General features: G+C 33.6%; 1 protein-coding gene across 2 annotated transcripts; it reads left to right on the forward strand.

Moving 5' to 3' along the window:
- The first annotated feature begins 9,416 nt into the window (after window positions 1-9,416).
- LOC126716917 (bidirectional sugar transporter SWEET16-like) lies at window positions 9,417-12,805 on the forward strand. 2 transcript variants are annotated; one of them, XM_050417966.1, is made up of 6 exons: window positions 9,417-10,094; window positions 10,196-10,232; window positions 10,323-10,533; window positions 10,632-10,793; window positions 11,098-11,217; window positions 12,403-12,805. In XM_050417966.1, exons 1-6 carry the CDS (start codon window positions 10,061-10,063, stop codon window positions 12,466-12,468), a joined length of 630 nt encoding a protein of 209 aa, XP_050273923.1. In that variant the 5' UTR covers window positions 9,417-10,060; the 3' UTR covers window positions 12,469-12,805. The 2 variants fall into 2 exon arrangements, with proteins under 2 accessions (XP_050273923.1, XP_050273922.1); XM_050417965.1 differs by having other exon boundaries at window positions 9,881-10,094; window positions 12,369-12,805.
- The last annotated feature ends 291 nt before the right edge of the window (window positions 12,806-13,096 follow it).

Here is a 13,096-nt window from a genome sequence, read left to right on the forward strand (position 1 = left end):
TAGGACTTCATTTTCGAATCTTCATCGTCTGAAGACTCATCAGTATCACTGATTTTGGCCTTTAATGCCATGCTCTTACTCTTACTTGATTTCCCAATTCTTGTCAAACCCAACTCATAGGTCTGCAAATTGCCAACCAACTCAGTCAAAGGAATTTTGTCAATATCCTTTGATTCATCAATCGCGGTGATCTTGACATGGAATCTTTTGGGTAGAGATCTGAGCACATTTCTCACAATCTTGGGTTCAAGAATGATTTCCCCAAGATTAAATGCTAAGTTTACTATGTCCTTGAGTTTAGCATAGAACTCATCAAATGACTCATCTTCCTCCATTTTGATCTCTTCAAAGCTCGTAGTAAGCCTCTAAAGCTTTGAAGGCATACTACGAGCTTTGAATCCTTGACAGCCTTAGTTCCTTCATAGGTTGTCTGGAGAATAGTCCATGTTTCCTTAGCAGTTTTAGTGGAGGATATCTTCTTGAATTCCTCATTAATGACTGAATTGAATAGAGCATTCAGTGCCTTGCTGTTGAAGTTTACCACCTTGATCTTAGCATCATCCTAATTGGTCAGCACTTTCGTAGGCTTAATCCAGCCTATCTCCACAACTTGTCACACTTTCTCATCTAAAGACTGCAAGAAAGCTCCCATGCGTACTTTCCAGTATGCATAGTTAGTTCTATCAAATAAAGGAGGTATAATAAGAGACTGTCATCTATCCATGACAAACAGAGGTCAATGCATCACACAGTAAAGATTAACCCCTAATCAAAGTGTGCCTGCTCTGATACCACTTGATAGGCCAAAAACGTATTGACCATTTGTGATAAATTAATTGATTAATTAGCCAAGTTTATTAATTAATCAAATTAACATGCAATGTACGTGACAGCACACACAAATCACTAATTAAACTAAGTATGCAGTGGAAATTAAAATGACACAGTGATTTGTTTACAAATAGGGAAAACCTACACGGCAAAAACCTCACCGAATGATTTTAAAGTCACCACTCTCGAGAATCTACTATTATCAAAACAAACGGTTACAAGTAAAGGAATCACAGTACCTTATACAAACCTACAGTTGAATCCTTACACCAATACCCGATTGGGACTTGTTCTGTAATGACAATCTCTCATTTTCAATGCACAGTCCCAGTACGTGACTAACCAATTGTGCAGATCCCAGTACGCGACTTAATCACCAACTTGAGAAGGATGTTGGCTGCAAAGTTCTTCAGTTCATCACACGATAAAGATCATGAAGTTGCTTGGTCACAAAACCCTACGGTGTACAAACACAACAGCTTCTTCAGGAGAAAGAAGAATTAGGGTAAACTAGGTTTCCGGTCACACTTTTCTTTACACTTATGGAATTATGCTCTTGTGCAACTTGTGTTACCTTTTACGGCCCTCAAAATAATCCTTATATATGTTTAGGGTTGTGAGAAAAGAAAGCCCAAACATACACCCAACGGATTGGATTGAAATCAACTTTAAAAAACTAAATTTCATAAACCTTGTTAGATAACCATCTATCGAGCTAGTTGTCGAGCCACGGGCTTCAGCAGCTTTTAAATCTCAATAGATACTAGCTGTCAAGCTTTAAAATCCAGTACTTTCTCACTTGATTCTTGGACAGACTTGCATGGCTTTAACACTTGAACTTGAAATCTTATTTCTTGAAGCATTAAACACATCCTAGATCTACCCAATTACAAATAAAGTGCATTTTGTCAAAAGATTAGCCAATTATATAAAATATTGACATATGTTCCTAACATCAAATCACATATGTCCTAACAACTTCCCTTTTTCTTTGGTTTTGCGCCAATGGTTCTCTTTGAAACAACAGGGGTCTCAACCTTAGGCTTCTCCACTTTGGGTTTTTCTACATTTTTGGCCAACACAAACCTCACTTCCTTCTTGGGATCACTGCTAAAGCTTCCTTCACCAATATAGCCTAGACCAGTCTTGTCATTTGAAGGTATTTGAGAAGAGAGCACACTGTCAAGTTTCTTGGTGGAAATGCGCTCAACTTTGACATTTGCTTAAATTATTTCAAGTTCAAGGAACTTGATTTTAGAGTAGGCATTCAGCAATTCTTCCTTCTGCTCTTCAACTTCACATTAACTTCACATTTCGTCCTTAAGTTGCACGAGTGTGGACTTATGCTCCTCTTCAACTTTCTTCATCTTTTTAACAACATTCTTTGCAACTTTGGCATATTTGTCACAATCTTCAAGCAACGTATCATACACTTCTTGAAGATTCTTCTCACCTTCATTGAGGTACACATCCTCATCTTCCAAATCATCAACTTTTTCACCTTTGGAATGTACGCCTTGCTCATCAACCAAGTTGCTCAACTTATCTCTAGAATCAACAATGGTAATTACCATGTAGGCCGAATAGTTTCCCTCATTATCACATTCTCCTTCTGCATCGGAGTTTGAGCTCTCCAAGTCACTGAGAGTAGTAGCAAGCACTTTACCCTTTCCTGTCAAGTAGTTTGGACATTCCTTCTTTAGGTGTCCATGACCGTTGCATTCATAACACATAATTCCTTGAGTTGATGATGAGTCTTTCCCATCTTTCTTCTTGAACTCCCTCTTGTCATTTTTGGAGGATAAGTACTTTCCTTTGCCAAATGACTTCCCATTGTTCTTCATCATGAGAAATTTCTAGAATTTCTTTGCAAGAAATGCCACCTCCTTCTCTACATCATCTTCATCGAAGGAATCACCCATTCTCTCATTTATAGTTTTGAGAGCAAGTGATTAGCTGGACTTGTGAGAAGGCAGTCCGAGCTCATAGGTTTGGAGAGATCTAATGAGTTCTTGAATCTTTATCTCATCCAAATCCTTGTTCTCTATGGCGGTGACCTTAGCCCGGAAGCTTTCGGGTAAGGATCTCAAGATCTTCCTCACCACCTTGGTGTTTTCAATCTTCTCCCCAAGATTAAACTTGGCAATCACTATCTCGTTGAGTCTCCCATAAAAGGAATCGAATGACTCGTCGTCGCTCATTTTTACTTCCTCAAACCGAGTAGTGTGCATTTGAAGCTTGGTGTCCTTGACCTTCATGGTACCTTCGTAGGTTGTCTCAAGAATGGTCCACGCCTCTTTGGCGGTCTTCACATGTGAAATTCTGTGGAACTCATCAGTAGAGACACCACTAAAAATAGCATTAATAGCTTTGCTATTGGCGTTTGCCAAAGCAAGAGTGGCCTTATCCCATTTGGATTTGGCTGTCGTGGGTTTTACATATCCATTCTCAACAGAATCCCACATTGTCTCATCAATAGCACAAAGAAAAGCACGCATACGTACTTTCCAAGAAGCATAATTACTCCCATCAAAGTAGGGAGGTGCATTAAGGATTAAGATCTATCCATCTCACATGGGGTTTAGGATCACACTAGGATGTTGAAATACGACAAGTGTACCCGCTCTAATACCAATTGAAAGCTCGGATTTGCGAAAAAACACAAAGAAAAGCATGCATACGTACTTTCCAAAAAGCATAATTACTCCCATCAAATTAGGGAGGTGCATTAAGGGATTGAGATCTATCCATCTCACATAGGGTCTAGGATCACACTAGGATGTTGAAATTCGACAAGTGTACCCCCTCTGATACCAATTGAAAGCTTGGATTTATGCAAAAACACAAGAACTTGTTCAGACCCCCAATTAAAAAATATGGCTAGATTGCTTTTACTTTAACTTAGATTAAGTGCGAAACAAGATTAAATAAGCGCAATGAACCGATAACTCTACCCTAAGCCATATTCATCCATCATCAACAATAAAATGAAACCTTAAAGAGTAGAGAAGAGATATGCAAATACAAGATAACACCGAGACATGTTATCAAAGAGGAAACCAAAGAACTCGGCAAAAAACCTCTCCGCGACCCTCCAAGTTGAAATCGATCCACTAGAAAATAAAGTTGAAGTACATGAATAAAAAAAAAACCCTCCAAGCCTAGTCTACCCCATATACTTGAGCCCTCCAAACTCCTGCTACCAACAGACTTCTTAGAATCTTGTCTTCTCTAGCTTTCCAAATCCCACAATTCAACCCGATTGCATCCACCAAAGAATGGCTCCTTCCAATACTTTCTAGCAGCACCAAGATCTCACTTTACACTCAGAATTGGTGTGGTAAGTGTTTGGGCTAGCAACCTCTTAAAGATCCAAAGATGGGGAGGTAGGAGTTGAGGAAAACCACAAGAAAATGTATAGATGATTGTGGATATAATAATCTCTAACTCTCAAGTGTATTTTCTAGGGTTTTCTTTTTGAAAAACACTCTTTACAATTTGTGGGTAATGAGGGTATATATAGTGTGGGTAAAGACTTGGTAAAGCAAACACAACTTTTTGCCAAACAGAGAGTTTCGCAAGTCCTTCGCGAGTTGGCCCTTCTCGTGAGATAGTCGCCAAATTGACAACCTGGCACAACTCTTATTCTTCTAGTCATGTGCTTCACACATGGCATTTGCGTAGGTTGCTTCTCGTGAGCTACTCGAGAGCTAGTCGCGAAATCCACTGATGTAACTTTTGAAGCTTGATTCTTCACCGATCTCTGATACTCATCCCTTACAAATAAACCCACATACATACAAGGAAAATGATTGAAGAAATTACAATCAAATTTGTCACGAAATTAAAGCTAACAAAAAATAATTGGAAATCACAACTTTTCACTCACACTACTTTTGGCAATCCATTTACTCAGTTTTATTGGTTTCCTTGTGATAAACAAATGGCTTACCTTATAATAATGCAGGGTATTGAAAACATTTTGATTACAGGTCATTAATTATAGTTGGGCTTCCTCAGTTCTATTATTTTCTCACTTTCTTTTTATTTATTTATAAATTTGATAGTTACAATAAGGATGTTGAGTTTAAATACCTGATTTTTTCATTAAAAATAGTAAAAGATGCAAGTTAACCTACAAGAGTTTTAACAAAATGAGTACTGAAAGTCATTTTGCTTTTTTTTTATAAATCCTATAATTATAATGAGGAAGGTTGAATTGAAACTTGGATGTTACTGTTGGAAATACTAAGAAATGCCACTTAAACTTTAATGCTATTGGCAAAACTTTTGGTAACTATTTTTTAATGTTTTATTATTGGATAGTTGGTGAAGGTGCCAGAATATATAGCTCCACAATTATATTCATCTTTGCATGGTAATCGAGGTGGAATCATTGCAATGAGCAATGATCCTCAGTATCTAATAGTTTGGTGTATTAATTTTTTAGGCTTTTAATTAGTAATGGATCTAAAATTAGTCCACCTTAGTGTAGTGATCAATTCTCAAATCTGAGCTAGTGATTGGATAAAGCAGATGGCATCATGTAAACGATTTCACTTCTTTGTTATCAATTTTGATATTCATTCTATATTGATTTGTTTTGAAGTGAGTGTGTACACAAAATTCATGTCTCATGCATGTAATGGAAAATTATTGAGAGTGCGAGTGATTTAATATAAGCTCAAAACTCATTTTAAACAATTATCAAATAGAAAATCACAGAAGTGTACACCATAGGTTAAAATTCTATAAAAAAAAAAAAATGGGACTAATGAAGTGTGATCTTAATAATTAATTTGTACGAATTAAGATGTTGTATCGTCACGACGTGAACCTTTGCAATAACAATGTGGTACTCTAATTTCAATTCAATAAAGCCCAGTTTCCGTGTATGGTTGTTGATCATCTAAATATAGAGATTTAACCCATGTGATCATGTTGTTGATATTATAAATATAAGCTCAAAACTCATTTTAAATTTAAAATCATTATCAAATAGAAAAACTGGACTAATGGAGAGTGATTTTTTTTTTTTTTTAATCCTATAATAGAGAGTAATTTTAATATATTGTAGATGGAGTAGTTTAATTCTGTTCACATCTGGGCTCTTTGCTTGCTTTCAATTGTTCGATGTTGCATTTTATAACCTTTTGGATTACACTACTGAGCTAATTAAGCAACCTCCTTTGACACACAAGGCTTAGTTGGTTTGATGACCAAGGGCCCGTCTAGTAATATTATTGTTCAGTTTTCAGTATTATAGAAATACGTGTTTAAATATTATAGAAATATGTGTCAGAAGTGTTATTGTTGTTTAAATACTAAAAACTGTTGTTTAAAAGCAGGTACCAAACAGCCCCCAGATCTTCAAACCCTTCAAAGGAATTCTAGAAAGAATATGTTGTGCAGCAAGGAATGAAGTGAGTTGAAGCCGTGAGGCAGAGTCATTTTTTGTTTTGTTTTGATATATTCAATAGTCCGAGGAATGGAAATTTAAATCTTGAACATCTTTATTTAAAAAAAAAAAAAAAAGTGTACGATGACAGGTACAGTCATACAGAGGTGGACATTGGGCTGTGGATTGGGCCTGGCTTGAATTGTAACAATATGGCCCAATCTAACGCCTTTGATTCCCCTATGCAAAGAAGAGTGAACCAATTGGATATGGATGGGCGTTCTCTCTTTCATCAAAGAGAAATGACAAGTTATATGGCTGAACTCTGAAGTACCAAATCCTGGTGAAAAAAATGAATTGTAAAGTGGTAAGGGGACAATTCCCTAACAATTTACTCCTTTTCACTTACCCAATAAGTCTTATTGAAAATCTCTGGAGCAAATACATGCATGTTCAAGTTTTCTCTATTGAAAATGGGATGTTCTTGCTCAAATTGGGGAAGAAGGTTAGCTAACCATAATAATTCAGCAAATAAATCTTACCGTAATAGGAAAAAAGGGCTATCGACTATTACTTTCTAGGAGATTATTGTAGTTGCATTAATGCTCTATTTGTTTCGACTATAATGCTTTCTAAAAAATGAGTCATTTTTCAAATAGTATTTTCTATAAAATTATCTAATTTGGTAGTAATTTTAAATGAGTTAAAAAACAACTTACTAACTTTCTTTATTTAGCTTGCTATGAGATAGAGTTATTTTCCACACACACAAAAAAAAAAAAAAAAAAAAAAAAAAAAAAAAAGAAGTAGAAAACAATCTCTAAAAATAAGTCATACTTTTTTATTTACTAAAGATAGTTTACTTTTTACTCAATTTTTTTGATACTACCAAACACTGAAAAACATTTAAAAATAAATAAATTGTTTTCCATCGAAACAAATGGAGCGTAAGTAATCATGCTAGGGAATCTAAATTGGTGGAGAATTCAAATGCTGAAAAACATTGTCAAATGGATGAGGATGGAAATATTAGATGTGTCAAATGACAAATAAATTTGGCATGAGATACAATGACGTTCTAATAATAGTAATGTACAGCAAGATGTGTTATTAATATTTGGGTTTTTTTTTTTAATCCAAACTCTCTCTCTCTCTCTTATGACAATTGGAAATTATTTCTTCTATAATAGTTGGAATGAAAAAAAAAAACACAAAAACAAAAACAAAAAAAATTTAAAAAGAATATTACATAAAGTAATAAAATAATAGAAGATATGATGTATGATATATTGTTAAGTTGTGTGTTAAAATAAATAAACTCTTTAACATGTTAAAATAACTTTCTTTTCTTTTCTTTTTTTCTTTTTTCTTTTTTTTACACATATGATGCTAGTTTGATCTCTCAATCTTGATAACAGGGATTTGAAAAATGTCAACAGTTATTTTTATTTTTATTTTTTTAATTAGAAAAAATGGCTACAGTTAAGTTCTAACCCAATAAGCCAGGTAGCATATAGTATTTTAAACGAAAGTGATGGTCGTCATACATGCTGGCAAAAGTTAGGTGCTAATATCAAACTGATGAAGGGTGTTCTTATTTTTTATGTGAAATATAATTAACAAAAGAAATAAGTGGACAAAACTTAAGATTGTTGAATATCTTCTTTGGGTCCTATCCGATATTCTCAACAACAAAAAAATAGCCCCATTTTCCTTTTGTGTAAACACTTTTTTAAGATTTTGAAAACACCTTTTTTTTTTATATATTGGTTTCAACCACTCTCATAAACATGTACCACAATGTCTTTTGTTTGACATTTCAACCATAGATTTTGGATTTTATGTACATTTTGAATAGTTTAATAGAATCAAACCCTAATAAAAACAAATAAATTAAAATTTTAAATCATATAAATAGTCATCTAATCAAATCCTTCTCGGACAAATCATACGTATAATATCCCACATTTAAGTGTAATGATATATTCAAATTTATGGTTCTCATTTTTTAATACAAAATAAAAATTTTACTCTAACATGATCTAAGTGTATATATGCGTGAAATTCTCTTCTTAAAACTTGAATTCTGTCCCTTACTCACCACACCCTACAAACATTTATATTTGTGGAGTGACTACCGTGTCAAGAATGTGCGGTGATTAAATTCTATGTGTACATTATGCTCCATGCCAATTATCTTGAGGGACATTAAATAATAAGAAAATGAAAGAAGATAAAGTGAGGTATTTATTTATCGGTTTTTAATCAATACAAAACATAAGAAAACTATTTCTAATTGTGACAAGTTGCAGATCGCTCTCTCCATGATCTATTTGAATTACGCAGGTTTATAAACTTTTGATATTTGACAATGAAATGATCTGGAAATCAAATAATGGTATTTAACAATGAATTTTTTTTAATATTAAAATTTAAGGAACTATCAAAATTTTAATAATGTCAACTTGTTAGATAATGCACAATTAAAAGATTTCGTAAAGAAGAAGGCATTGAATTGCTTAATAAGTTGTTCATATTCTCCACATATATATAAATATATATATATATATATAAGTTAAGTTAAACAGTGGAGTGTCAAAGGTGCGACGGTTTTGTCTTTGAATTGAATAAATTATAAATCACATGGCATAATCCCCTTGCTTTTAAATATATTACATGAGATTCAGGTGTTAGCTCAATGGCCGTAATGATATTCTTTACAATTTACCTAACTCCAAATAATAATAATAATAATATTGAAAACTTATAACTTAATTGACTGAGTTAATCATGTAGTTTGGATTGATAGGCTCCTTAGGAAAATAATTGGTTTCCATATCATTATTAGGAGTATTGAAGGTATTAGAGAACACATTAGATGCCTTATACAGTTATACTCATTATTTAATTTTAAATATGCATTTAGCCCAAATAATAGTATTGTGTATATGTATTCTAATGATCATTGCAACGCTTGATGTAGTCATCATAATAAAACTGCATCTCCATGGACCCTACTTCTAGGTGAACCAGTATAATCTAGTGTTTTCCTCTCTGCATTGTTCTCTTCTGTCTTCTATTTTTTGTTGTCGGCATCTCATAAATCTTGGGTTAGGTTTGCTTTTTCCTAACATCTTTAAAATTTTTTTTTCTTTTTAAGTGATTAGCTTGCTATGGCATTTTATTTGCAATTGATAGATATGAAACTCAGTAGGAAAGGCAGTCCAGAGTTTCCTCGAGTAGCATGATTCAAGGTTTAATTGCTAAGATTCAATCTTCTTAGAACAAATGCTATTCACAAGTACAAATGACCATAATATTTTACCCTAATTTTTTAGTACTCTATCAGCCCAAATTGTTCACTTAATTGTTCTTGTTATGTTTAGCTATTAGACCAATCAATTGGCAACATGAACAAAAATGAAGAAAGAGGTAAAACGACAAACCCGTTGTTGGTCAAAGCAATTTTACTAGCATGCCATAGAGCCATTGTTGCGTCTTGCCATTTTTGGGTGAGCAAATCATTAAAAATTTAAAATATGCTATGTTGACAAAAAAAGAATAAGTTACCAAATATTTTATTAATCATATGAAATGGGGAGGTTTCTTCAACTATTTGCCAATATATGTTCTCTATTATTCAATTGTAAACTTAGGACTAGTACTGCTATGATAAAGTACAGAAAAAGCAATAACCTTGACGTTGGATGACTCAAACAAAGGTATACTTCAAATTCAAATCCTAAGTCAGACAAAGCTTGTGTCTAAACCAAAAGGAAACCTCTAGCTCCCATTTTTCACTAAAGATTTTTTCTTTTGCGCGGCCTTGACATGGCCAGTGCAAGTTTCTATGTTGGAGTTATAGGTAACAACAAAACTTCATTCTCCATATATATTTTTTGGTGGACATTTAGGGTTCTCAATTCCTGCATAGAGGCTAACTATTATCTCTTCATTTTGTTTCAGGCAACATCATCTCAGTCTTACTATTTCTTTCTCCCTTGTAAGTAAGCTCATCTGATTACATATCTTTGTTTAGATTTTGTGTTTTTCATCAAAACAAGAACAAGTAATTAGATTGTCCTTTTCGCAGAGGAACATTTCGGCGAATTGTTAAGCATCGATCAACAGAGGAATTTGAGAGTTTTCCTTACATTTGTACATTACTGGCTTCGGCGTTATGGACTTATTATGGAATCACAAAGGCTGGAAGCCTGCTTGTGGCGACTGTTAATGGTTTTGGTGTTGTTGTAGAGATTGTTTATGTTACCTTATTCCTTGTATTTGCACCTCCAAGAACAAGGGTAAGTTTCTCAACATTAATGCATGCCTATTATCATCATAATCGTGCACTAAAAGCTTATTGTTTTGAAATTTATTATTGTCAATAATTTTCTTTTAGGCAAAGACTGGTACATTGGTTGCACTTTTGGATGTGGGATTTCTCGCAGGAGTGATTTTGATTACTCATTTTTTGTTGCACGGAGATACAAAGATCGATGTCATAGGATTCTTGTGTGCAGGCCTAAATATAGCCATGTATGCTTCACCTCTTGCAGCCATGGTAAGAAACTCAATAGGTCAATTGTTAATTATCATAGCTTTTTTTCTCTTGCTCCATGTTCTTGATTATAATACCAAATATGAAAAGGAAGAAAAAAAAAAGTTCTAGATCATATGATAATTAAATAATAGCCTTCTTCATAGTTCGTACTACTTTGTTAATTTGAGGTGTTGGTTTTTCATTTAATTCCTATGCACGTGGCCACTCCAAAATTGATGGAAGGGTTAGTCCAACTTCATTGATTGGCTGTAATGATGCTTTATTAACAAATTATTGATGTATTTTTATATAATTAAATGTGTAGAAAACGGTGGTGACAACCAAAAGCGTAGAGTACATGCCTTTCCTTCTCTCCTTCTTCAGTTTCTTGAATGGAGGGATTTGGACTTTCTATGCTGTCCTCGTGAAAGACTTCTTCGTTGGAGTAAGTTATCATTATTATCAGTTTTTCACCACCATCATCGGCATCATTATAGTTAATTTATGATTTGAAAATGGTTTATATGTTGTTACAAGTTAAGGATCTCTTTCAAATCAAGCATATATATGCATTTGTGTCCCATATATATTGTGCTGTACACGTTACCCTTAGCTAGAACCAGTATCCTTGCTCCCTGGGGTTTGAAACCAAAACTTCGTATTACTAACCATTAACCAAGACCAGTACGTTATCTTCACTCCTCTAATAGATAGTTCACATGGCATAAAGGGTTGCGCCTAAAAAACTATGGGTTGTATTAATGGGCACAATACGTTAACATCACTTTAAGTTAGAATTTTTGTTAGCCACCTAGTTTTATGTTAGTATTTTGTCAATTTTATATGTTTTAGGGTCAATTTTATACAATTTCTCTAATTCATTCAATTTTTTTATTAAATGAAACCTACATTATTTTAACCTTAACAAGTACCGTGTAGTGCTTGTTAACATTTGTCAAAAACTATTAGGCACTCAAATTAAGTATATAATTGACGTATTACTCCAAAATAATAAAAGTTTTTTTTTTTTTTTTTGTTAATGGCCAATAATAGTAAGTTATGGGATGCAGAAATAATAGAATTAGCCTTTTCCATGGTTTATACTTTAATGAGATATGAGCAGTAGAATTCTCCTAATAAATACTATATTATACTTTGAAGTTTGAACAGAAGATATGCTTGCCAACTCTTTGACAAGTGATTGCCACCCTAGAATAAAATTGCCATGTCCATCTTCAAATATATATATCCTCTTTAATAAGTGGACCAAATATGGAATCAGTCTTATCCATGTTTCCTTTATCTTTTAATTTTCTCAATAAGGTTTTGAACCAAGAGTTGCTGGTTATGGATACTTGCATGTCAATATGTGTGTAATTATTCTATATCAACAATGTATTTTGGATTTCTGCCAAAAAAAAACAATTATTTTTGGTAGTTAAGAGTCTTGTAGTTCAATTGACACTTTCTGATGTTATCATATATATATATATATATATATATAAAATTGTAAGATTATAATCCAAATAAATGTGTATAAGCAAAAAAAAAAAAAATGTATATAAGCAAAATGACGGGCGAGTTCTAATTAAGCAGGTACCAAATGGGGCTGGACTTCTTCTGGGAGCAGCTCAGCTGGTGTTATATTTTATATACAGGAACCCCAACTCATCCAAGAAAGTCTCCAACGATTTAGAAGATCAATTACAAAACGAGTACCTCTTGCCCTCTACCAGTCAAGTGGCATAAAAGATTTCAAGATAGAGGTCCATTGTCATAGATAGTAAATGGTGGCTAAGAAGAAGAAATATAGGTGGTAGCCACTATGAAGAAGAGGAGCTTGAAATTCATTTATTTGTTTATAATATGTTTATTAAAAAAAATTATAGGTATCAACGATTGACACATGAAGTTTTGAGGACATGTGTTTATTATATAGCAGCCAAATATAGGGTTATAACTGAACTAAACTGTTTCTAAACATTTTGAGCTCTGCTTTAGACTTGTTAATTTATATTCGTTTGTTTAACAAATATGTCAAGTTTAAGCTTAAGTTTAGACTCGATTTGACTATCAAATAAGTCAAGTTCAAATATAATAATGTGTACATAAACAAACTCATGAACATGAAGAAGATCGATTTAAATATATATAATTTTATAATTTTTATATGTATACTTGTCTATAAATATACTTGTGGGGGTAAAATTCATCAGTCAACAGTGGGCCTTGGTACCCATACGGAGCCCAGCCATAACAGGAAGTGAAGACATGGCCAGAGGACTTCCAGCCCAACCCTGTTGGGCCGGACCGGGCTTGTTTAA

The sequence above is a fragment of the Quercus robur genome, chromosome 3, assembly GCF_932294415.1.
Source record: "Quercus robur chromosome 3, dhQueRobu3.1, whole genome shotgun sequence".
NCBI lineage: Eukaryota > Viridiplantae > Streptophyta > Magnoliopsida > Fagales > Fagaceae > Quercus > Quercus robur.